This window comes from Euleptes europaea, chromosome 8, assembly GCF_029931775.1.
Source record: "Euleptes europaea isolate rEulEur1 chromosome 8, rEulEur1.hap1, whole genome shotgun sequence".
Lineage (NCBI taxonomy): Eukaryota > Metazoa > Chordata > Lepidosauria > Squamata > Sphaerodactylidae > Euleptes > Euleptes europaea.
In genome coordinates, this window is record NC_079319.1 from 43,455,441 (window position 1) to 43,483,416 (window position 27,976).

The 27,976-nt window shown below is 41.8% G+C and overlaps 1 protein-coding gene across 1 annotated transcript in view; it reads right to left on the reverse strand.

The window, feature by feature from the left end:
• The window catches only part of RP1 (RP1 axonemal microtubule associated), a 219,783-nt gene that overhangs the window by 111,349 nt on the left and 80,458 nt on the right, over nt 1-27,976 (reverse strand). The window contains exons 24-25 of the mRNA XM_056854917.1: nt 22,967-23,130; nt 10,897-11,122 (exon numbers count right to left, since the gene is read on the reverse strand). Coding sequence (XP_056710895.1) covers nt 10,897-11,122; nt 22,967-23,130 — 390 coding nt within the window. The remainder of the gene's footprint in view (nt 1-10,896; nt 11,123-22,966; nt 23,131-27,976) is intronic.

Here is a 27,976-nt window from a genome sequence, read left to right on the forward strand (position 1 = left end):
TGCATGTGCTTCTGTTCACACTATTTACAGTGTGTTAGATAGTCCACCAATATTAACACTACTGCCTTTCTGAGTCTGAGATCATTTTTAATGATAAGAATAAGAGAATAAAACTGACTTTTCTAAACTGGGATTTCTGCAAACAGCAGCATTCAATGCGTTATGCTGTGTGAGGTAGAACCAGTATCTGCCACTGCTCACCCAGTACTGCTAGCGCCCCACCCAAGGACAGGGGTCATAGCCTTTCTCATGTCTTCACTGACCCTACTCTCTTTAAAAAATAGTGTGGCAACACACACGTAACCTGCAGGGATTCCTGAAGTCTCACAAGATGACTTCGCCATGAGAGTTCAGCCACCATTTTGGTTGCTCTGGTAAAAACCAATCAGAAACGGCAATTTTATATTCTGAATAGACTGGTTTCAGAAGAGGGGGGTCTGCTCTCGGTCATTGCCTCATTTTGCCTCATTTAGCTGATATTGTTCCTATCCAGGAGGCTATCTTTATGTAGCATTCTTGGATCTCCAAACTGCATTCGATTCATTCCCAAGGCACTGATTTTAGGCCAAGATGGCCAAAACTATAATAAATAAAAGACTTTGACTAATCTCTAAATTATGTGAGAATCTTACAGCTCAAATCTGCTGCAGTCTAGAAGGCCAACTGTCTAGTATGATTTCTCTTTTTTCAGGGTGCATTCCTGGGGGTGTGTGAATCAGCTTAGGGGGCAGCATGACCCCTATGCTGGCATCTGTGCCACTTGTGCTGGGCAAACTGGCATGGACACTGGTGTAATCCCCATGCCAATGTCCCAGGAGGCTTCTGAGGGCATTCTGGTGGGCAGAGCTGCCTTTAGAGGGCTTCCAAATGCCTTTCACCCCGGGAATGCCTCCTGGGATGGTGATAGTCCTGCACTACCTTTCCTGTATGGGGGGTGGGGGAAGCCTTTTTTCCCTTTTTTATTTCTCAGGAGGCTTTTCAGCTGTGCTGTCCTGACCACCGTGGTTCGCCCCCTCCAGGAATATGCTGTAACCGTGCATTCCTGAGGGGAATGCCTGCTCCCTGCCGAAATCTCCACCTGACGCCAAAAATCCATGCAACCCTCATAGGGTTGCACGGGAGATATACCACATAAAAGGTGGCATATCTCGGCCAAAAAAAGGGGGGCATTCCTGAGTCGTAACGGCTTATGAGGCTGCCTAATAGTGGCCCTGCACCCCAGGCCAGCACTGTGATGCCACAGGAATGCTTCCCAGGATGCTGGGGCACCACGGGAACGCCTCCCAGGACACCACCGCAGCCTTTGCTGGCGACCGGCGTCTGGGCCTTCACGCTGGTGTTGGGGCCACAAACACTGGTGTATGCTGCCTGGACACCGGCGCTGTGGGCCCTTGCACCGGCACAGGCCTTCACCAGCCTCCAGAGGACTTTTGTCCTGCCCGCCGGCGCGGCTCAGGAATGCACAGTTCGGCTGTTAAACAAGGTTGCCTTTTAGCTCCTCTAATTTATTTATTTATTTATTTTTCTATTGTATTTTGGTCACATCATGAGATGACAAGAGTCACTGGAAAGGCAGTCATGCTAGGAAAAGTTGAGGGCAGCAAGAAAAGAGGAAGACCCAACAAGAGATGGATTGACTCAATAAAGGAAGCCACAGCCTTCAATTTGCAAGATCTGAGCAAGGCTGTCAAAGACAGGACATTTTGGAGGGCTTTCATTCATAGGGTCGCCATGAATCGGAAGCGACTTGACGGCACTTAACACACACACACACATTTTTTTTAACCTTTTGTGAATGATATGTTCCTTAATCTTCAGAATTTGGAGTGTCATTAACTGGTTCTAGCCAACCATGATATCCTGGTTCTGATTTATGCAGATGATACTTTGCTATTAACAAGAACATAACCTGGACTTCAGAAAATAATGAAACTATTTATGAATTATTGTAGTCTGGAAGGGTTGTTGGTTAATTATGAAAAAATCTCAAGTAATGTTTTTTTCAAAAAGCAGAAGAATGAAATAGTTTCTCCATAAATGGGAGGGAAAGAAGACAAGTGGTACATTTCAAATATCTGAATGTTATGTTCAGTCACAATTTAGCATGGAAATCTCATATTTCTTTAGCTCAAAAAATTGCCACAGTAGATATAAGTGCTGTTGTACTTTTTTTCTACTCTTAAGGAGGGCAATAGGTAGCTGAAGCCACTGAGGCTTTTAATGCAAAGATACTTTCACAAATTCTATATGGTGAGGGTGTTTGGATAAACTGTGTCTCTGATTCTATTGACTATCCACTCTTAGTGTATCTTTGTCGAATAGCTGGAGTACCATATTGTGTTGCAGGAACTGCACTAAGAATGGAATTTGCTCAACACTCACTGGAATCTAGGGCTTGGCTTTGTGCTTTTAATCAGAGACTGAAGTTCCTTTTTTCAGTATCAAACTCTTGTGGAACTCTTTTACGTCTTCTGAAAGGAGATACATACAAAAGTGCCTGGTTGGGGTTAGTGGATAGCAAATTCGAGTGTCTTGGTCTTTCCCTTACAATGATCCAAAATATGGGCTATTACGAAGCATTGAGAGTGATCAAAAACAGGGTAATCAAACTTGATAGAATTTGAATGGATTTTTGAGCTCGCCATGTATACTCCACCCTAGCCCTTGGAAGTCTTCCTGCAAGTCTCCCTCCATATTTAAAATATCCCACTGTTCCTAGCAATCACCATGCATTTATGCTAGGTAGACTGAATGCTACAGCTGAATTGAAAGGGTAATTTGTGAATATTCCATTCTCTGGATTCCTCTGTTGTTGTACTTCTGGCATGATTGAGAACATTGATCACATTTTGTTATTCTGTGACAAATGCTCTTCATTGCAAGAATTTGGATTTTCCCCCAACTTGCCATTGAACTGCAGTTAGTTTTGTTGTTGTTGTTGGCTGATATTAGTCCTGCAGTTGCGTGATCTGTGGCCAGATTCTTGTCTATTATAATATCTTTGAGACACTCTCCTGCTAAGTAGTATTGTGACATTCTCACGATTTTACTAGTGGCATAATTTTCTTTTATCATCATTCTGTAATTGTTATTTATATTTGTACTGTGATTTTATTGTATGGCTCAAGATCACTAATCAAAGGAACTTACTATTAATAAAGGAAAGATTATCCCTCATGGAGGACAACAGGTGGGCAGCTGGACAGCTGATTGGCTGGTGGCAGGCAGCATGGGAGGTTGCCACTCCCCAAATCTGCCACCTGAGATCATCTGATCATAGAACCAGCCCTATCTACAAGTATATATAAACTATAGATGCTTCCTGGTGATCTCAATTTCCATGCAACAATGATCATGAGCAATCCTCAAAATGGTTGATTTTCACAGGCCTTAATAGTATATGTTGTTTGCAAAACATGAGTTGGCATTCAACATGTAGTATTAGAGGCAGACAGCCATATGTACAGTCCTTTTCACTGCCAGTATAGCACACACCCAGATATTATATCATGGTAGGATAAGCTCTGCATGCCAACTTCCATATGAGAACTTCAAGAAATTGGTGAAGTCAAGGAATTACACACACAAAATCACAAAAAATCACAAAATCACACAAGGTTGGAAGAGACCACAAGGGCCATCCAGTCCAACCTCCTGCCATGCAGGATCCCACAATCAAAATGCTCCCTACAGATGGCCATCCAACCTCTGCTTAAAGACCTCCAAAGACGGGGACTCCACCCCACCTCCCCGAGGCAGGGCATTCCACTGTCAAACAGCCCTCACTGTCAGAAAGTTCTTCCTAATGTTTAGGTAGAATCACTTTTCTCTTAGTTTAAATCCATTACTCTGTGTTGTAGTCTCTGAAGCAGCAGAGAACAAGCTAGTTCCCTCATTAACATGGCATCCTTTCAAATATTTAAACATGGCTATCATGTCACCCCTTAACCTTCTCTTCTTCAGACTAAACAAACCCAACTCCTTAAGTCTCTCCTCATAGGGCATATATTCCTGTGCATGTTAAATACTGACTGCAAGAACACATCACAAACTGTCAACCCTCTAGATCACCTCAATCCTGTCTGAGGGATCAGAGGACAGTCGGGTTGCCAGGTCCCTGTTCACTACCAGCGGGAGGTTTTCGGGGCACAGCCTGAGGAGGGCGAGGTTTGGGGAGGGGAGGGACTTCAATGCTATAGAGCCGAACTGCCAAAGCAGCCATTTTCTCCAGGTGATCTGATCTCTATCAGCTGGAGATCAGTAGTAATAGCAGGAGATCTCCAGCTAGTACCTGGAGGTTGGCAAGCCTAGAGGACAGCTAGCTAGTCACATCCCAGCGTAGTCATTACTTTATTTGTTTTCCATAATATGTAGGTTCAAAAGATGGTCCCCTTGAGGGGAAATGGTCTGCAAATGCTCAAAGGATGGTTTACAATCAGCTTCCCATAACGAGGGGAAAGTATTCTGTACATGCTCAGTGGCACTTTGACCTCATGCCAGAATTGATAAAAACAAAAGGTGGAAACTCAAATCCCTTTCCTTACTATAAGAAAAAGAAAAAGAAAAAAAGTTTGTGCCAACTTCCATTGTTTCTCCAGACACAAGAGGCTAGCAAGACATTGCTTCAGGGCAGCTGCAGAACATGCCTCACTCTTGCCCCCACCAGAGTGACTCACTATACTTTATGTAACACAGCTGCTCCGGTTCAACCCTAGTGAAGGAAGCTGTTTTCCTTGCTTATAAGCTGTGCTCTCAGTGCAGTTGTTAATATGATTGGGCCATACATCTCTGTGTGTCTCTGGCTTTCTTCTCAATGCCCGTTATATTGTGTTTGTAACACCCACAAACCTTATACTACCATCTATCAGCATCAGAGAAACAATATAGGAATTCCTCTTTTTGTGGGGGAGGCAGACAAAGCACATAGTATAGTATAGTATTAGAATCATCCTTTAGTTCCTGGTTCTCTGCTCTCCTGCAACAATTTGAGGCCACTGGATCTTGTATTCAGCGGCATTAAATTACATCCAGCTGCACAGAAACAGGAAATTGCCATATCCTCTGTCAAATGAGAAACAAAATGTAATAATGTAAACAGAACAAAATAGATGTCTGAAGGTATTGTTTTACCACACAGAAATGCGTTTCCTAAACCACATTTAAAGTATTATCTCTAATCCAAAAAGAACTAGAAAACATGAAAAAGGAATAAGAGGAGCAAGGTTAATTAATGTGAATTTATCCGTATGGCGCTGTGTGGGCAGGGATTGAAAAAAAGGGCGATTCAGGTATGCTGAGTGGTGAATCTTAATAAAGCTCTTAGATCAAAAGACCAAAGAACACATGGAAATACAATTTAAGCATGGCAACAGAACACTTGTAAAAGAAAGAAAAGAGACCATTCTGCTTGGCAGTTTGCTGAGCTTGCTTTCAGTGCTGGGGGCAGCAGCTGAAATCAGTGGTGATACTCCAGAGCTTATATGAAGTCTTCAGTCGCATAGAAACTGGCATTTTCTTTAGGCAGCAAATGGGACTGTTGAGAGGGCAACTAGCCTCCCATCCTAATGTCTGGCCCCTAGTCATCACTCCATCCTGCACAACCTTTTGTGCAGAAATGCTCATTGCCCACCAACCCCTGACAGTGCCTTTTCAGGGGTTACATGGGGCTAGTGTGGGGACGGGACAGAAAATGGAGGAAGGTCTGCTTTTCTAGGTGCCTTGTGCTTATGGTTCATAGGATCCAACCCATTGGGTATTGCTGTGAAGCACAATCAGATCCCACAGGTCTGTTCTGCCAAATCATAGCTCCTTCTTCCAGTACAAGTCATCTTTTCTGTGTGAGACTCACATGGAACCCCAAACATCTGTTTCATTAATGATAGCAAGGAACCTTTCCACCATTTTAAAATATTATTTTAAATACATTTTATTGGGGTTTTGAACAGATTGTTGGCCAGGCAGGGAAGAAGGCTGATGTAAAATCTTCTTTCATCATTTTTATGCTTACAATATGTGTGTGACTTTAGCCTTACTTGGAGGATTAAGGCATTTGTATGATTTTCTTTTGTCCTTTAAATGCCTTCATAACATAGACTTACAACAAATAAATTTCTGTTCTGAGTCAAACCTACGACTTATCTAGTTTGAAATCCTGCTTCCAATGGTAACAAAAGGTGAAATGCTTTCAGTGAAGTGGCAGTTTATTCCAGGAAAAGGTACATTAATCTGTGCACGCAAAGCCGATTGAATAGGACTTTAAGTACAATGTCTACTAAAATATGATTATTTATGAATTTCAAGCAGCTGAGTATATTTTTGAGATGCCAGAGACAGTTCAGAAATACTCTAGCATTTAAAGATGGAGAGGTGGTAACATAATGCTGATTGTGAAAGATCAGGCAACCGTGAGACAAATGCACTGAATTTTGCATTATGATTTAAATAACCAGGCACATATTCATCTATTGGTATTTTTCTATACCTATTTATGTTGCAGCTGGCTAGCATTGGTGACAAGTTGCTCTAAACCATAAATCATGTTATGGGTACTTCGCTGCAGAAGATTTTCAGTGCTGTTAGTTTACCAGCCATGTTACTTACCTATTAATTGAACACACAGAATCAAAACTAATAATCTGAACTACTAGTGTTTCTGGATGGATGTTAAAGACATGAATATGTAATTGGAAGAGGGGACAGTGAGGTCCATGCTTACATGAAGAGTGGAGAATATGCCGCAGCATATAGATTGAGCAGTGCTGCGTCTTGACGCATAAAGAGCAGGAAATTCAGATCAGGGGATTCTGGGGCAAAGTGTCAGGAGACGGACTATTTCAGTGTCAGCGTTTTGCACTGACGAGGTCATGAAAGAGGACAAGCAAGAAGAGGAAAACTGTCAAGATGAGACATAGTGAAAGCTGAAGGAAGAATTTGAAACATTATATTAACTACCATCTTTTGTGGTAGAGTTACATAGCAAAGACTGATTAAGTACAACCAGCATGACTGGATTAACTATTAAGCAAGCACATGCTTAGGGCATCAAGGGAAGGGGGGGGGGCACCACAGAAATTTTCCATTGCCAGATTTACCATGGACCATATGGTGCAAAACTGCAAATGGTGCAGCTGAACAGGGTCAACAAAAAGGACCCCCCACAATAAATGAAAAAATTACATACATTCAGTGATTTAAAAAACCCCTGAATATCACAATTTTTACTCTTATCATTAAAAAAAACACGATGAAGAAAAAGTGGGAACTGAGTATACTAATCACACTAGGCTCAATATATTATTTTTAAATTATTAAATAATTTAATATTAATTGTTTTTTACATATATATGGGGGCACCACAATCTTTTAAGTGCTTTGGTCCTCTAAAAGTCTTAATCTGGCCCTGACAGCCAGGTTTACGGTTACATTCTGACAAACAGAGAAAGATCTCACAAAGGTGAATAATGAAGTTCTGTGGTTAAGTTGGAGCCTCGGCAAAAGGACTGTTAGCTTTTAAACTAGTTTATAAAATGTATTTTATGCTTCTTGTTATAGCTTTTGACAAAACGGCCTTTTTAATTAAGTAAAAATATTGCTGGCAATTTTTTTTAGATTGATCTTAATTTTATATTGGATTGTAATTAGGCATAATATCATACCCCATTTGTTTTCTCTAACAATCTATAATGGGTGTACTTTGTTGCTTCTAAGTAATTATTCCTTTAAATGGAGAAGGCAGATGGCAACTTTCATTGTAATTTCTGGAGAACTAAAAGCAAAAAGTCATATCATGTATCTTTTGATATTCAGTTTAAATGTACTGAAATCAATGGGTAATTTAAAATCATGAACTTGTGCTTTGGGAAACATCTAACATCTATATAATGTTTTGATTTGCATGCATTTTCTGAATATGTTTCAGTAAGTATATGTCAAAAAAGGCAAAGATAGATTAGCCATCATATGAACAGTGTTAATAAAGCTGAGTAAATGTTCTGCTTTGAAAAATAACAATGAAAAGTACTGACCAAAATGAACCCCTATTAACTCTCATAGAATCATAGAGTTGGAAGGGGCCATACAGGCCATCTAGTCCAACCCCCTGCTCAGTGCAGGATCACCCTAGAGCATCCCTGACAAGTATTTGTCCAGCCTCTGCTTAAAAACTGCCCATGAGGGGGAGCTCACCACCTCCCTAGGTAGCTGATTCCGCTGTCGAACAACTCTTACTGCAAAAAAAAAAAAAATCCTAATATCCAGCCGGTACCTTTCCACCCTCAATTTAAACCCATTATTGCAACCCATTAAACCCATTATCCTATCCTCTGCTGCCGACAGGAACACCTCCCTGCCCTCCTCTAAGTGACAGCCCTTCAAATACTTAATACTTAATGAGATTACCATTATCTTTCATGGGACGAAAACTGATTAAATCCGTGCCTCCATTATTCTCCATATGTGTGGTTGTGTTTTTGCTGTCAAGTCACATCTGATTTATGGCGGCCCTTGGTGGGGTTTTCAAAGCAAGAGACATTCAGAGGTGGTTTCTCATTGCCTGCCTCCTTTTCACAACCCTGGTATTCCTTGGCCGTCTCCCATCCAAGTACTGACCAAGACCGACCCTGCTAAGATTCTGAGAACTAACAAGATTGGGCTAACCTGGGCTATCCAGGTCTGAGCCCATACGTTTTATTTATATTTTTTATTTCATAAAGCACCCATAAATAAATAGGATCATGGCATCTGGACAAACATGATCAGTTGAGACACAGTAGACATACTGTTGTAGAGCCAGTGGCATGGGTGAAGTCATATTTGACCTGACCCACCCTTTTCAATAGCTGTCAGTTTCCACTGAGTTCAGATGGGCATCTCCACACATAAACTCATCAGGAAATGAAACCATCAGCAGGGTCACAGTGGGTCAAACATTGCTTCCTCCATTGCGCCATGCCCATAGCAATGCTTGCAGTTGATAATTTAACTGAACTGGGTCTTTTGGCCTGTTCCACCATTTTATTTCATGGCTTTGCTGCCAGATATAAACCAGCTTCCAGGAGGATAATATGTGAGGTCTTATGACATCTACAGCATTACTTTAATGTGGCAATATTCCCTGATCTAAAACATTTGATTTTTAAAAAAACGTGGAGGGTAGGAGAAAAGAAAAACAAACAAACACAAGTTAGCAACTTTTCCAGTGCATTCCTGAGGTGGGGGGCTGAAAGTGCTCTGGAGGCAGCGTGACCCCACCACCAGCATAAGTGGCCACTTATTGTAGAATAAGAGGCACTTATGCTGGCAGTGGGGACAGTTCCATCGGTGCCTGGGTGCTGCGGAACTGCATGCTGCTCCTCCAATGCTGCAGTCTCTCTGGGACCACAATCCCAGAAGAGAAATGTGGCATTGGCATGGGGGGTGTTCCTGGGGCATTCCTGGGGTGGAGCTGATGGTAATCAGCTTCCAAAGCCCCTCCAGCCCAAGAGCACCCCCTCTAGCAACAGCATTGTTGTGCCAGGTTTTTCCTGGCACAGCATCACTGTTTTCTATGGGGGGAAATTCTTTTTTTTAACTATAAAAAAGGCTTTTAAAGCCTTGCGGCAGGCAGGAAACCTCTTTACAGGTGCCATGGTGGTGCCTCGGCTATGCTGTCTCCAGCCACTGCAAGGCTCAGGAATGAGCTGTTTGTTTTGTAATTCATACAGATTTTTTAAAATGGTGATAGGCACAGTCTGTGTCTAGATTCCTTCCATTCCTTTTTTATTCTTTTCTACTTGTCTTTTAATGTACTTATTTCTGCCCAAGTTTTCATGCACTTTATTATCTCTTTTATTTTCCTTTCAATAGTGTCTATCAACTGGATTACTTGGGCTTATATGTTAAATTGGGCATGAATTTGCTTTCATACCCTTCCAGACTTATAATTACTGACATTTATGTATGATTCTGTATGTTAGTATAAACCCTCTGAATTGTAATCTCTGATTACCTTCAGGTATGTTACCTTACTTTAAATTGCATTTTCCTAACAGATAGCACAGGTATTTTTGACAAGAAGCACCACCATCTTCTTGACAAGTAAACTATATTAAATAAGAATTAAAGCTATACCTCCAGGTCCCTGGGCTGAAAGCAAACCTTACAATGATATAGATTTCTATTTGTTTTCCTACACTGTTTCAAACATTGCCTCAACTTCAAATGGAACACCTCCTGAACCATTCCCTTCCAATATTGGCCCATCACCTTTATGACAGTGTCCTCCTGAACAATTCTGTTTTACATAGTGTGCAAAATGCCAGAAATTTGGGAGCCTTCCTGACCTCCTCAGACAGGGCATTCCATACGTTCGAAGTATAACTCAATCAACTGCACGCATACAGGCTTAAAAAAAATATATTTTTTAAAAAAGACAGAGCTTTAAATTGGCCTGTTGACTCCTTCAGGACCCCATAAAATTGGACCCCCTGACCCAAACTTTACCAAACTTTGGGTTTCATGCAGCTACGCTGAGAATTTAGTGATTCTACCTCGAAAAATGCCCCCGAGAGAATTTTGAAAGTACTTCCTTTTCATGGTCTGTAATGGCCACTTCCTCCCAAAGAATCATGGGAAAACTCAGTTTCCAGTGAATGCTTGCAATGGGCCTGCACAAAGCTATGGGTAGGCCGAAAAGAAGCTGCATTTATTTTCAGTTCAGGTTTATCATTATGCAAAGCCCTAGCTGGAAATCAAAATCCATCAGCAGAAGCTGCTAACAGATTTTTGTGCTCACAGATCATGGGACCCAACATCAACTATTGCATGAGTAAATGTACACATTAAGCATGTTTTAATTTTTTTTTTAGCAGTATCATCATATGTAAAGGTTAGTAGGTAAAATGAAATACCCAGACATACATGGTAGAAGTGCTTTCTCGGGTCTCCTAATTGCTATTTCTTTCCATGTGTCTCCATCATCTTGATCTTCAGCTAGCCAGCAGAGTAGAGGCAAACATATTTCTTGTTCTGATTGTGAATTCACTTTTTGAAGTCTAATCTCCTCTAGATACCAACTAGGATCTGATCCACTGTTGTCATGGCCAATTCGTATTTTATACAGTTCTCCAACATCTTTTAGATTTATCTGTAAAAGATGGAAATAGATAGGAAAGCTCTTGTTATAGTTTGCTGGTCCATCAAAGTATTTCTTAGAATTATACATAATGTATTGTCAAACTAGTATACAACTCCAAGCTGCCAAAATTGTGTAATATTATCTTAGCTCTGCATTTTTTTAAAAGGCAGTGTATATTTCTCTTTCGTGTCAGATCCCAGCTGAGCAAAGCTGTTTGGGTCACTTTAGATCAAGTGTAAAACAAAACAAAGCAGACAAACAAAAATATTTTTTCAAGTACATGCAACGAGGAGTCCTTCACTAGTATCCTGACATCAAACTCATGATAACAAGTAATTCCATGTGCTTTATGATGACCTCTTGGCTGTATTGGCCAATATGTATTGGTTTCCTGATATACAGAGGTGTTGTGGCCCATATAATGGACCTAACAGCCAAAAAAGGAGCCCTGCCTGAACATAAGAAGAACATAAGAATATCCTTGCAGGATCAGACCAGTGATCTATCTAGTCCAGCATCCTGTCTCTCACAGTGGCCAACCACTGGAGGTCAAAAAACAGGGCACAGAGGCCAAGGGTTTCCCCTGATGTTGCCTCCTGGCACGGGTATGGAGGAGGAGGAGGAGGGAAAAAAAGAAGAAGAGGAGGAGGAAGAGGAGGAGGAGGAGGAGTTTTATATGCCGACTTTCTCTACCACTTAAGGGAGAATCAAACTGGCTTACAATCACCTTCCCTTCCCCTCCCCACAACAGATACCCATCTCAGCCAGAAGATTTTTTTTTCCATCTGGGCTAATAGCTGTTGATACAGTATTACCGGTAATTTCTTTCATCTCCTTTTAAAGCCAGCTACGTGAGTGGTCATTACCATATACTGTGGCAGTGAATTTCATGACTGAATCATGCATTGTGTGAAGAAGTAAAAAAGGTAAAGGTAAAGGTCCCCTGTGCAAGCACCGGGTCATTCCTGACCCATGTGGTGACGTCACATCTCGACATTTACAAGGCAGACTTTGTTTACTGGGTGGTTTGCCAGTGCCTTCCCCAGTCATCTTCCCTTTACCCCCAGCAAGCTGGGTACTCATTTTACTGACCTTGAAAGGATGGAAGGCTGAGTCAACCTTGAGCCGGCTACCTGAAACCAACTTCCATTGGGATTGAACTCAGGTCATGAACAGAGCTTGAACTGCAGTACTGCAGCTTACCACTCTGCACCACGGGGCTCATATGTGAAGAAGTACAAATCCATTTTAACTGAGCTGAAGATCCTCAGCAAGAGGACAGATGTTCTGAACTGCTACTTGGAGTCAATAATAGGCTGGATGAGGGTAAACAAGCTGAAATTTAATCCTGACAAGACAGAGGTTCTCTGGGTTAGTAGAAAGGCAGACCAGGGACTTGAGAGATCCTTCCTGTCTTTGATGGAGTTATACTCCCCCTGAAAAGCCAAGTTCACAGGTTGGGAGTGTTGCTTGACACTGCAGTCACTTTAGAAAACCAGGTGGCTTGGAGTGCTTTTGCTTAGCTTCAGCTGGTGCATCAGCTATGCCCATTCCTGGTTCAGTCATATCTAGTCACAGTGATCCATGCCTTCGTTACATTTAGGCTGGACTATTCCAGTGTTCTGTACTTGGGGCTACCATTGAAGAATGTTCAGAGGCAGCAGCTAGACAGCTGCTCAGGGCCAGCTACCTGCAGCATGTAACCCAGATTCTACAGCAATTACACTAACTTCTGATCCACACTCAAGCCCAATTCAAGGTGCTGGTTTTGTCTTTTAAAGCCCTATATTGCTTGGGGCCAGTATATCTGAAGGACGGTCTTCTCCCATATGTTCCTAACCAAGATCTAAGATCACAGGGAGAGGCCCTCCTGACATCCCATTGGACAAAGAAATTCGTTTGGTGGATATGTGAGGGGTGGCCTTTTTGGTAGTAGCCCCTCTACAGAAAAACCTTCCCAGGGAAGTGTACCAACCTCCCTCACTTTCAATTTTTAGGAGGCAGTTAAATACCATTTTAATCATGACTGCATTTGACTTATTTAGGTTTTTAAAAATGTATTGGCAGTCTTAATTATGATTTTAAATTGTAGTCTTTTTGTATTTTTATAATTTTGTTTTATTTACATTGTATGCTGCCTTGGAAGAGCCCCATGGGGCAGAGTGGTAAGCTGCAGTACTGCAGTCAAAAGCTCTGCTCACGACCTGAGTTCGATCCCGACGGAAGTCGGTTTCAGGTAGCCAGCTCAAGGTTGACTCAGCCTTCCATCCTTCCGAGGTCGGTAAAATGAGTACCCAGTTTGCTGGGGATAAAGGAAAGATGACTGGGGAAGGCACTGGCAAACCACCCTGTAAACAAAGTCTGCCTAGTAAGCATCGAGATGTGACGTCACCCCATGGGTCAGGAATGACCCGGTGCTTGCACAGGGGACCTTTACCTTTTACCTTTTATGCTGCCTTGAGTTGTGCAAGGCAGAAGGTGGCTAATTTTTAAAAAAATAAGTAATAATAATAAATACTCTGTTCCTGTGAGGCTCATTTTCATCCAATAAAAATGATGTCTGCTGCAACAAAAGGACAAATTTCAACATGGAAATTAAACAGCATGACATTTCACTTCAGCCTTAAAAATTATTTTACTACAAAAAGGGCTCCTTGGAAAATGCATGGCAGGTTTTAATGAATTAGATAATTTGGATAAATAACATCCTGTTCCATCTCTACATTTAGTTCTGGTTTAGTTTATAACTCATTTTAATCCTCATTGATTTAAATGTGTACTTGTGCCGGAGGTTAACAACATTTCAACAAATGTTTCAGAATCTCCCGGCAGCACTTTTAAAGAAGCTCCGTGTCATATAGAGTTCAGCAAAACTCACACAAGTGCCCTTTTGTTTTGGACTATGGAAGGAGTTTGCTAAGCAATGGAGAAGGCAATCACCTAAACATAAAAGCAAGGTCAAGCATCTTATAATAGGAAGATCTTCGTCAAAAGTTTATAAATCTCCTTTAACCTTATTATGTACCTTATTATACACCTTTTTAAATGCCAAATAAAGGTGTGGTTTTTGAATTTGAATAGTAAGGATACAACAACTGGGGGATCACAGTGGCAGAAAAAATTGAATATTCTTACTAATGTAAAGACTTACTGCTGGAGTTTGTTTGGATATTCAGATGGGAAAAATATCTGCCAGTGGGCCTGAGACAGCAGAACTGAGGGGGAACTCATTCTGGCTATTACAACCAGCCAGAGGTCTAAGGACCACATACTTCCCCTGTTCTTCCCAGGAAGACCAGCATCTTCAAGAAGATGGGTCTTGCCCCAACAACCAGCCTGAGAAGGAGCAGCTACAGAGCAGTCACCAGCTGCCTGGGGGCTGTGTATATTCAGCCTGTCTTTTGGAGTCAAATGGTGGGATATAAAGATTTCAAATAAATAAAATCCATATTAACCATTATGAAAACCCAGTTTTGTCTTTGGAAGGCACGGTCTAGATGACAGCAGAATCATACTTTAATCCATTCAGTTGAAAAGAGGAGCAAAGGTGCCATTGCCCAATGAATCATGGGGAGAGACCTAGAGCTCATTTACTCCCCACCCACTGCCTCAAGGAAATATTTGAAACACTAGATGTGCCTGCAGGCAAAGAATGCTTCAATTTAAACATCTGTCCAACCCCCCCCCCCCAAATGTCTGCCATTTAAAAACAGCCCTCCAAAGACACTTAGCAGAGTCAGTTCTACCCCAGTTCTTAGATTCAGAATATACAAAACTCATCAAGTCATCATCTTTTCCTCCCTGTAAGGTCATTCCAGATTTAAATCCTCATATGGTTGGCTATACCAATTCTGGGCGTCTCTGGTGGTCATATGTGAAAAGTTTGCACTAGGGAACTCCAATTAGATGAAATAATCAGAATGGGAGTTCAAGAATGTGGCTTCCAGTACTGATAAAAAAGCTGCTACATAGTTTCTAGACTTATAAAAGAAGAAAAAGGGATTATGAGAGAAAATTCAAACTGTTTTCAAGTTAAAAACAAACATCTCTACCTTGCCCTTCTATCTTATACAAGAACCAGTGAAGCTTACAAAAACTTTTAAAACAATATATATCTTTTAAAAAGCAGCAATAAACCAGTGCAAAGCTACAACCACACAACCATCCACATAAAATCAAACATAGCAGTGAAAAATAAAACCCAAAAAAGGTAAATATATAAATTATATATATAAATGGCTTCCTGGGCCTGTTTCAGGTCCAAAAAACAACACGAGGAAGGTCTAAACCCTCTCCCCATGCTCAAGCCAAATCAGGTCTGTGCACAGCTGGAAAGTATGGAACATCAGTACACATCTGTTTGCCCTACCCGGGGATGCCTCTGGGAAGACACAATGAACAGTCACACAACAATATTTTCAGTCACATGCCCTAGCAACAGCAAAAATTTGAATGTCATGAACCTGAGCTGAGCCACATTTCTGCCAGGCATTTGGTTGAATTTTATTCTTGTGGATATGCCCCCATTTTTAGAATCATAGAATCATAGAGTTGGAAGGGACCACCAGGGTCATCTAGTCCAACCCCCTGCCCAATGCAGGAAACTAACAACTACCTCCCCCCCAAATCCCCAGTGACCCCAACCCTCCCCCCACCATGCAGGATCCCACAATCAAAGCACTCCCAACAGATGGCCATCAAGCCTCTGCTTAAAGACCTCCAAAGACGGGGACTCCACTACCCTCCGAGGCAGTGCATTCCACCATCAAACCGCCCTCACAGTCAGGAAGTTCTTCCTAATGTTTAGGTGGAATTGCTTTTCTATTAGTTTAAATCCATTACTCCGTGTCCTAGTCTCTGGAGCAATAGAGAACAAGCCAGTTCCCTCATCAACATGACATTCCTTCAAATATTTAAGCATGGCTATCATATCTCCCCTCAACCTTCTCTTCTCCAAACTAAACAAACCCAGCTCCCTAAGTCTTTCCTCATAGGGCATGGATTCCACACCTTTGACCATTCTGGTCGCCCTCCTCTGGACACGCTCCAACTTGTCAACATCCCTCTTAAATTATGGAGCCCCAAACTGGACACAGTATTCCAAGTGAGGTCGGATCAATGCAGAATACAGTGGTAGTATTACTTCCCTTGATCTAGACACAATACTCCTATTGATGCAGCCCAGAATTGCATTGGCCTTTTTAGCCGCCATATCGCACTGTTGACTCATGTTTAGTTTGTGGTCCACTAAGACTCCCAGATCTCTTTCACATGTACTGTTGTCAAGCCAACTCTCTCCCATCCTGTACCTGTGCCTTATGTTATTTCTGCCTAAGTGAAGAACCTTACACTTCTCCCTATTGAAATCCATTTTATTACTTATATCCCAGCTCTCCAGTCTATCGAGGTCATTCTGAACTCTGGCCCTACCCTCCGGGGTATTACTACCCCTCCTAACTTGGTGTCATCTGCAAATTTGATTAGCATGCTCTCTATCCCATCATCCAAGTCATTTATAAAAATATTAAATAGTACCGGTCCGAGGATAGACCCCTGAGGTACCCCACTAGTCACTCCTCTCCAGGATGAAGTTGTGCCATTAATGAGCACTCTTTGGGTTCGGTTGGTCAACCAATTACCAATCCACCTAACAGTAGCAGTATCCAGCCCACATTTTACTAGCTTTGTTTATCTGCTACTCTTATTGTTTTATCACTATTTTATTACTGCTTTTATCTGTTTCTGCTTGTATTTGATTTGAATTTTTATTTGTAGGATGTTGTTATGTTGTTGTGTGCTGCCCCAAGCATTGAGTGGAGAGAATGGATCTAAGTAAATAAAGTAAATAAATACTTTCCTCAAACAGTACAGAATAGCCTGTGTGTAAAAACAAAGCCCAACTTTCTCAGGTCCCATATAGCCACATTGGCCAACCCATGCATCCTTCTCCATGTTTCTAAAGATACTTTATATAGAAGGTATCAGTTGAGCATCCTCTGACTAGGCTTTGTAAAACACTTCATTCTTTATCTACAATTCACCTGCTATTTCAGCTCCCAAACTGTCTTAAACAAAGATTGCCAAATGTGCTGATATGTGCCAAGTTATGTGATGTGTTCTGAAGGGGCAGACAGCTTAAACCTATGCAGCCCCTGCTTATGCAAGACATTCTGTCAGTACTTACTAACCTTAAGAACATTACTGTCAGCACAGAACAGTGATGAGAAGCATCCCGTCTGCCTTCTTATATTTCACTTCGCTATTGCAAGCAATAAGTGTACTTACCTATCCATCACTGTCAACATTTCTTACATCTAAAAAAGATTTTTTTTAACATACCAGTGCACAGAAGAGTATAGAATTCCCTACCAGCACCACCTCCCCATCTAGTTCTGGAACCAGGAACTCTGAATTCTATTATTACAATAAAGTAACTATAAATTTAGGTGTGGATAAACAGACAGGCAGACAGATGGATCGATAGATAATTGCACATTTTTAAAGAAGAGAGGAAGGAGATATTCAGGGCCCTGCACTTAAAAAGGCAGAGTACAGAGAAAAGCTGGCACATCCAAAAGCCACATATTTTCCCATCATATTGATTGTTGGGTAATAACCACCACATCCTGGTTCACAATTACTAATGTAAATTCCCACTGAATCAATAAGCTATGATTCCTCAAAGTCCACAAAACAGCAGATTCAATATCTGAATCCTCCTATTGTATAATGCCCTGACCTGGATGGCCCAGGCTAGCTTGATCTCGTCAGATCTCAGAAGCTAAGCAGGGTCAGCCCTGGTTAGTATTTGGATGGGAGACCACCAAGGAATACCAGGGTTGCTGTGCAGAGGAAGGCACTGACAAACCACCTCTGTTAGTCTCTTGCCATGAAAACCCCCAAAAACCCCAAGTCGGCTGCGACTTGAAGGCACTTTACACACACACTTTGCATAATAGCTGTGCTTATGGATCTGAATTGAAATCCTTGCCCCAGGATTAGAAATTCATTCTACAACTGCTGAGCTTTAGCAAAGAATGCCTTCTATTTTGTCTATTTTTAACTGTTAGAGAAATAAGAATTCAAATTTTAAAATTGGAACTGTAGACAATGCACACAACAGACTGTGCGTGTCGGATATTTTGTTTTAGTTCTGTACCCATAGCAACTGCTCCTTATTTGTGGCCAAACCACATGTTGTAGGAGATATCTCATTGAATCCCCCAACTTTAATACAACTATAGGAATACTGAAATTAGATTGGAGGAGTGGTGCTAGAGAAGGGGTGACGAACCTCACCTCCCCCATGTTCTTTTCCCAGTCTAAATTGCCCTTTTCCTAAAAACTTCTCTTAGCCTTATAGATATGGATACTGTTAACTTATCACCTTCCCCACACTACCCTACCCCCAGTGCTGCTGTTCCAAGCAAATTTGAGTTCCACATCATTATTATAATAACCTAAAGATAAAACAACATAAGGGGATCCTATGGTAACAGGGGCTGAAGGTGGCTCTAAATTAGGGCTGTGTATTTGGGGGGGGGGTAAAATTTGGGTTTGGGGTTTTTTTGGGTTGATTTTTTTTCCAGAAAAACTGAAATAAGACAAATACCCATACCATAAATGGGTATTTCTGCTTTATTTCGATTTTCCCTGAAAAAAATCAGGTCCATTTTATCCTATGGAGACTTTTTTTTAGGCTCTGGGGTGCATTTTTTGAGGTAGAGTCTCCAAATTCACAGGGTAGCTGCAAGGGACTCTCCTCAAATGGACATTGGCATTTGGAAAGTTTACAATGGTTTCCTATGGAAGATGGGGGCAATGCCTTCAGGGGCCCATAAAATTGGACCCCCGACCCAAACTTTACCAAACTTCTATCTCCATCCTAGGAGAGTCCCTTGCAGCCACCCTGTTAATTTGGTGAGTCTATCTCGAAAAATGCCCCCCAGAGCTTCTCGGGGGAAAAAAAATCTCCATAGGATAAAATGGCCACATTCATATCAAAGAGTCATGGGAAAACTCACTTTCCCATGATTGTTAGGAGTGACCCATGCAAAGCATGGCCTCTCATAGCTTTGCATGGGCCCACTATAAGCAATCACTCTTGGATGTGAATGGGGCCATTACAGTTTATGGGATTTTTTCCCCAAGGAGCTCTGGACAGGCATTTTTCAAGGTGGAGTCAACAAATTCACAGCACAGCTGCAAGGGATTCTCCTTGCATGAATGCCAAGGTTTGGTAAAGTGTGGGTGAGGAGGTCCAATTTTATGGAACTCCAAAGGGATCGTCCTCAGCTTCCATAGGAATCCATTGCAAACTTCATAATTGTTTCAAAGCAGCCAGCAAAAACCTGAACAATACATTTTTGGTATTTTGGGGGCAGGAAGGGGTTACCAGCAAAAAAATGGTGGCAATAAATTTGAACCGAAAAGCAGATCACCGAATAATGCCGAATATATTTGGCATTATTCAGGCAGCTTTGGCTCCACCACCATTTTTAACCCCCACCCCCACCCTCCCTCACTTACCTGCTGCTGGCTGGCTGTGCTGGCATCACTGGTTCTGGAAGTCCTGGACTTCAGAGTGGGTGGTGATGCTAAACTGTACTGTTTTTCGTTTAGAATTGCCACCCGCTCAAAAGTCCCGGACTTCCGGCACCTGTTGCGACCGTAAACTGAAGATTGTGCTGCTTCCCAGCCAGGAGGCAGCACAACTCCCTCCCTGCCCCAGCCAAGCCCCATGTGGTTGCAACACCACCATTTTCAAAGCAATTCCTAAACAAAAATCACCAACCAAAGGCACACATGACATCTCAGTGCCATCTTTTAATAAAAGCCAAATAAATGAGGATTAAACTTTTTTTTCACAAAAAGGGAAGGCTATAGACTAAAATTCTGAAGAATGGAGAATCTGCACCCAAACATCTGAGGCCATGAACCATCATGCCATTTCTGGAATATTAATGATTGAGATCAGTAAATAACCAGATTTTTCTTAGCTAGCATCATTCACCCACAATGGATCAATTAATATGTGGTTTCTTGTAAACAGTACCAATGGCACCTTCTATTTCTGCCAGTGATGTCACCTCAAACTGGGCAATAAAAACATGAAAAAGTTGAAAAAGCCAAAATCAGACTGTCTTTATATTAGAAGCACCGCATTGAACCAAATGTTATGGTTAGCAAGGCATATTTCATATCATAGTATTATTTATGTAGTAAGATCTCCAGATTGTATCAAGTCAACATATAAATACAGACAGTTAGAGACTTAACAATTTAATCTGAAGTTAGTCCCATTGATTTCAGCATGTAACTCTGACTTTTAAACCTTACCTCTCACACGTTATTGAATGTAGCTCAAAATAAGGCTAAGATCAAGCCTCATATCTTCACCCAATGTTATCATTTTTGTGCAAGTTTTATTGAGTGTGTAGCTTTTGGCTTTCAAAAACAGAAAATACTGAATGATATAAAACTTAACTTGCTCATGATAATGTTTGCTATACAGAATTTCGTTCTTTCAATTTCACCTCTGTGTATTCTGATCTACCCTTTCTATTTTTATTCCTATCTGCTTATCTAAGCAACTGTATGCTCTCTTCTAAACAAGTGGATGGATTTTTTTTTTTTGTTATTTTTAATTGAACTTCCCAGTGGATTGCTCTTCAAATGGAATATGAAGACGTGAAATTTTCAGGAAATCAGATAAACGAAGTGGATAGTTTGTACATCAGATGCCGTCATTTGCTGTCTATAAAACCTTGATGCTATAATAAAAGTACAATTTTTGATGGTGTCATAGCCCTTTTTGGGTGGTGCCCTATTCTGATATCTAGCCCAGTGATGAAGAGGCACTTGCATAACCTAGAGCAAAGAAGTCAGTGGCCTTTTATGCTTTGATTGATCCTACATTAAGCAGGGGATTGGACTAGGTGGCCTGTATGGCCCCTTCCAATTCTATGTTTCTATGATTGTTTTGCCTCTCTGCAGATGCCTGGTTTTCTGCTCCGATTTTTAAAAGCCCTATGCATGGGGGCGTATTGCCCTGAAGAAATCCCAGTAATAATCTAATCAGTGAAGAAACCTGTGAAAAAGTGGACTGAAAGTCCTTCCCCCCTGTTGTGATTCAGATGCCTCTCGCCTTCAGGGGCTCGTCGGCATTAGGGCGAGAGGTCTCCATGCTGCCAGAGCTGCCGAGCCACTACTACCGCTAATTTGGCACTTGAGCCGGGCAGGGCAGCGGAGGCACCTTCCTGCCTCTTGCCACCATGCCTGCCTCATGGGTCATGGGCAGCAAAGGGGGTGGCAAGGGGCTTCCACTGCAAGAAGTCTCCAGTGGAAAGTTGCAGTGTTTGGTTTTTTCTTTTACGGTGTATATCTAACGATGTATCGCTAAAATATTAATAAAGAAAGCGATATATCATTAAAGCAGCACTATAAAAGAAAGGCAAAACAAAATGCTGTGGCTCCCCATTGGAGACTTCCTGCCCCATGGCCGCCGCTGCCTCACCAGCCCAGCAGCCGGCACCTTCCTCAACATTTCCCTGCCAGCCAAGCAGCAGGAGTCTTCTGTTTGCTCATCTCTGTTCCCACTGCTGAAACTGACCAGACATAACACATAAGGGGGAAGGGGGAAGCCAGCTCCGTTCTGAGATCCTACAGCAACTTTCAAACTGGCTTCTCTGGGATGGCTTGTGTGAGGGTGGGATAAGCGACAATGGGTGGGGGAAGAGAAAACCCAAATTTGAGAGTATTCACAAAAAAATCCTCCATTAGCTTCACTTTTGGATCGAGGCAAAATTTAAATTTGTGATAAAATAAGTCACTGAGGCCGCAGATCAAGTGTGGGGTGGCCGTGGAGTGACCCCTGAAGGAGGCAAAGTTCATGAATAACTTTTTAAAAGCTACTGGGCAGCTCCACTGGGATCGCATGGCTGATAACCAAGCATAAATGGCCAGTAAGTCTAAACAGACTGAGGAAGTAAAGCCTTGCTGAAGGGGCAACAAATTCATTTAGGAGTTATGTTGTACCAGCAACTACTAGCTCCCAAATGAGGATTGAAATGCCTTCAGTATTCACCCATCCCTGCCTGATTTATGATGGTAACCAGACTTTGATTCTGTCAAGACTGCAAGACTTTCAGAGTTTTCTTAAAGTGAGTTCATGAACTGCTAAATGGACATTTCTCCACCAATAAGCCACCTGCAACCACTCGGAAGCTAGTGTCAGTGCTTCAGGTGGAGGCAAAATGTCATTTCAATGACACCCCCCCCCAGTTGCTGTAGAATTAAGGCCTTGTTTCTGATAGTCATGGTAAAAACAATGGAAGCAGTTCCTGGGAGACAATGTGTCCTATGGTCTTCTGGATCAGCAGCTGTTAAAATGAATTTACCAATCCCCAAATCATGCTCAGACTCTGGCTCTTCCCCAATAGGCTATAAATCTTATAATCCTGGAGTCAGCAGATATAAGAAGCCTAACTGTGTGCAAGATGTGCCTTATGACACATAATATGACACCAATGTGTGTATTCTTGTACAAAGGAAAGGGAAAGTAGGTATACAATACTGGTTTAGTCTTCCTAGAATGAATTGTCTATTTCAACATTAACTTCAGCAGAATACTTTTAAATTGATTGTCTCCATAAATACACAATGACTCCCTTCTCTCAGGGATCTTACAGGCCTTATCAACAAACAATGCAGAAAAAGAAATGAGGATTGAAATCACTATAATAAGGTCATCATTATAAGTATCTTGTTGCTTATTCAGGTTATTCGCCTTGGAATCAATCTGTTTTGAACAAGTACTGCAAGTAAACTCTTCGTTGTTTATGTGAATTGTACCTTGAATGTATCTGCACTACTGGGATTAAACAGCTGGTGTTTCCCACATCCCAGAATGAGAGGGCCTGAAGCCTTGTTTTCTCCGTAAACATAAAGGGACACAGTTGCTGTCGTGCCAGCTGTTTTGAAATCTCCAGTGACAATAGTGATTTTCCAGTCTTCTCCTGCAGGTAAAAACAAAATGAAAATGAGTGTTACTGATGGAGCAGTTTTATCTCAGTAACTACCATGTGCCCGGAGAGCAGTGTGGTCCTGGATTTATTGCAAATAATGTATCACTGGGCCTACAGAACTGCCCTTACAAAAAGAGGATTGTGCTCAGAGAAGTGAGGGATGAATAAAAAAAATGGGCTTCTGTTTAGGTTGAAATCAAAATTTAAAGATAAAGGGGGCCTAGGTTACATTAGGTTTAAAGACAGACTTACGTGCCGCAAAATTATGTCAGCAGAGATTTCTAGACACACAAAGTGGAACATCGGATTTCTAAAATGTAATTAAATTTCATGGATTTAAAACAACAACAACACCCTGACTTGTTACTTATCTCAAACTCTGCCCTATCTTCAAAATCTGTAGTGGCAAATCTCAGGAGAACAGGATGCTCACTAAACCCTGAGAAATTTCTATTAGATATCCACATGAATTTTATTTTTCTGAGTGCAAACCTAATGTAATAATAAAATGACAGTAAGCACACTTTAATATCTTAGTTTTTTGTCCAGTTGCATCATGTTTATTTATATAGACTTTGTATTGATTTCCATTTACAAAGAGATAAGAGAAGTAAAAGCTGTTCAACAACTGATAAACCAAACATGTTAAAAATCTATTTTAATCTCAGCCAAAAAATAAATATGCAGTTAAAAAAACTCTACTGCTTATGCCTGGCCACCACATTTTTGTAAACAAAAAACAAACAAAAACCCTCTAAGCCAGCACTAAGGGTTATAAGGTTGTCAGCTCCAGGTTTGGAAATTTGGGGGATGGAGCCTGAGGAGGGCGGGATTTGGGGAGGGGAGGAACTTCAGTAGACTGTAATGCCATAGAGTCCACCTTCCAAAGTGGCCATTTTCTCCAGGTGAACTGATCTCTGTTGCCTGGAGATCAGTTGTAATAGTAGGAGATCTCCAGCCACCACCATCCTGAGGCTGGAAACCATAAAGAGTTATGAGATACTGTGTCAGACAGAGAGAGAGACAAGGGCAAAGACCCCTTGACATTCATGCTCCTGATTCAGCTGGACAGACTGTCCTCCACCACAGCAGTAAGAGAAACCACCTTATCAGTTAGGGTTCCCATCTTCCTGGTGATGGTGGGCAATTGCCCACCAATTCACCAGGCTGCCCACTGCCCCTCAACTGGTTGGCAGGTGGAAGCAGGCCCAGTGGATGGGGGGGGGAATGAGTGTACCCAGTGCAATTTCATCACTTCCACATTGATGTGGAAGCACCGGAACACACCAGGGATGCTCTAGTATTCTTCCCCAAAAACTCTATGGAAATCATAGCATTTTGGGGGGAGAGTGCTAGAGCGTCCCCGGTATGATCCGACAGTGCTGGCACTTCCATGTTGACAGCTCATCACCACCCCCAACCCCACCCTCATGGAGCTCCCACCAGTTGCCAGGACAGACTTGGCAACTCTTTTATCACTGGAAGTCAAGCAGGGAGCAGCTTAGTTTTAGCCTTTCAAGTTTCAACACTTCTCTGTGCCAGGTTAAAAGAAACTAAATGTTCACCATATTTGCGTTGAATGTAGGTGGGAGAGGGGGATGTTTGTATTTGTTTCAACTTTAGTTCTAGGTTTTTATGTTTTGTTTTTGAGATCAGTATTTTTTTTCTCCCAGTCTGTTCTCCTCTATCCCAACCCACATCTTTTCTCACTGGTTTGCTTATTTTATGTTTTAATTTTAAATTGAAAGTTGTTTTCAAACCCAGAGGAATATGGAATGGGTTTTAACAACACTTACTGTGGTTTGAATACAGGCAGGGTCGTAAACGGCCCCTTGTTGAATGTATAGTATCAATGTATTGAATTTTACAACCTTCTCCTATCAGTTTAGGAAAACCTATTTTTAAAAAGCCTTTCTCTTCAGCTTACTCCACCCACATTCCCTCACCTCCCAGACAACTGATGTGTCCCAACTTCCCAGCTCCCTCATGGAGCTAAAATGTTATTGGCTCATGCAGATACAAATGATTTATAATACACCACTTACACAAAAATATTTAAATTTGATGTCTAACAGTATCATACAGAGGATGATTACAACACAAGCTGAAGGATAATAGTTCTTCTCCCCATGAGAAGGGGGCATCGGCAAAGATAATTTCCCAGGCCTTCTCATTGACTATGTCAAAGTCTTAGTCCAGATGTCTCCAAATCCATGAGATATTCAGTTTGCTGTTAGTTTTTTGTATGCAGTGCAGCTAACACAGAGATGAGTGGGCAATATGAAGACTAAATTTAATGCTCCACAGGTATTATCTCAACTTCTCTCATAATTACAAGACATTCTCTATAATAGCAGAATTTAATTCTTGCAGCAGAAACTTCCTACTTAAAAACACAATAGGGCATAATAACCTATCACTTCCTCCTAGCTAGTTTTTTTTTTTAAAGGATGTGATTCTCCTTGGGGAATCTGGTTAAAAAGTGAGATCCATGCATAGAAACATAAAGAAATGATTTGTACAACAGGCAGAACAGTGGCAAAGTTTTCCTGATCTGGGCATTTTCTTACACAAAATGCCCCTCTCTACACACATAGAACACTTCTCCGTGACATATTAGTATTCTGGTACACTACATGTCAACATGCAGGGAGATTTTTTATTGGGAAGCATTCAACTAAGTAATCCTCCATCTGCAGCCTGTAGTCATACTGTTTTGGAAAGGCTTTATTTACCATTCATTTCTGCTAATTGCATAAACTGGGTGGACGACTTCTGCTGCTCTTATGCAGAACACCTCAAGGGTGGGAACAAAGTGAATACAGTACCCTTTAGGGATGTCTAAACACCCGCTGGCTTGGTTCGCTCTTTGCGTGCCCGTGACAAGCAAGGAAATGACCCTTCACAGGCTGCTTAGATCATACTCTCATGGTTTTAGAACCATCAGCTGCCTTAAGCAACATGATGTACTAAAAGATGGTCTATAAATATATAAAGACAGAAATGCACTAATTTAAGATCATGCAGTTTTTTATTTACTGAATCTTGCTCTCTACCCAGAGACATAGAAAGTGACAAACAACATACTAAAATTGGTTTTATGTTTACATCTGATATATATACACAGGAATACACACACACGCACATACATACAGACATGAAGTTAACTTATACTAGCCTGTTCACACGTTACATGTTAACGTGAACTCACATATACCTGTTTTTAGAAAGAGCCAAATGAAACTGGTGATCAGTACCTGAATAAAGGTGGGGTTTAAGTTGCATGTTCTGCTGTACATGCATTAAATGTAACAAGAGAATTATTTAACATACAGTGAGGGGAAAAAGTATTTGATCCCCTGCTGAATTTGCCCGTTTGCCCTCTGACGAAGAAATGACCAGTCCATAATTTTAATGGTAGGTTTATTGTAGCTGTGAGAGACAGAATACCAACAGGAAAAACCCCAGAAACCCAGAAGACAAAAGTCAGAGATTGATGTGCATTATAATGAGTGAAATATGTATTTGATCCCTTTGCAAAAGATGACTTAGTACTTAGTGGCAAAACCCTTGTTGGCATACAGAGGTCAGACGTTTCTTGTAGGTGGCTACCAGTTTGCACACATCTCAGGAGGTATTTTGTCCCACTCCTCTTTGCAGATCCTCTCCAAGTCAGTAAGATTTCGAGGCTGATGTGTAGCTACTCGAACCTTCAGCTCCCTCCACAGATTTTCGATGGGATTAAGATCTGGAGACTGGCTAGGCCACTCCAGGACCTTAATGTTCTTCTTCTTGAGCCACTCCTTTGTTGCCTTGGCCATGTGTTTTGGGTCATTGTCATGCTGGAATACCCATCCTCGACCCATTTTCAATGACCTGGCTGAGGGAAGGAGGTGCTCACCCAAGATTTGATGATACACGGTCCCGTCCATCGTCCCTTCGATGCAGTGAAGGTGTCCTGTCCCCTTAGAAGAAAAACACCCCCAAAGCATAATATGTCCCCCTCCATGTTTGACAGTGGGGATGGTGTTCTTGGAGTCGTAAGCAGCATTCCTCCTCCTCCAAACATGGCGAGTTGAGTTGATGCCAAAGAGCTCGATTTTGGTCTCATCTGACCACAACACTTTCACCCAGTTCTCCTCTGGGCCATTCAGATGTGCATTGGCAAACTGCAGACAGGCCTGTACATGTGCTGTCTTGAGCAAGGGGACCTGGCGGGCTCTGCAAGATCTCAGTCCTTCTATGGTGACTATGGTCTCTGCTGCCCTGAGATCATTGACAAGTTCCCCCCGTGTAGTTCTGGGCTGTTTCATCACCGTTCTCATGATCATTGCAACTCCACGAGATCAGATCTTGCATGGAGCCCCAGACCAAGGGAGGTTGACAGGGTTAGGGTTAGGGTTGTCACCTTCTCACCAAGCTGCTTGGCAATAGTCTTGTAGCCCAGTCCAGCCTTGTGCAGGTCTACAATCTTGTCCCTGATATCCTTGGACAGCTCTTTGGTCTTGGTCATGGTGGCTAGTTTGGAATCTGATTGATTGCTTCTGTCGACAGCAGAACCCTAACCCTAACCCTAACCCTAATCTGGCTGGTTGATAGGGGATCAAATATTTATTTCACTCATTAAAATGCACATCAATCTCTGACTTTTGTCTTCTGGGTTTCTGGGGGGTTTCCTGTTGTTATTCTGTCTCTCACAGCTACAATAAACCTACCATTAAAATTATGGACTGGTCATTTCTTCGAGGGCAAACGGGCAAATTTAGCAGGGGATCAAATACCTTTCCCCCTCACTGTACGTATAAAGTAAACTTTACACTGTACGTGGATTATACAT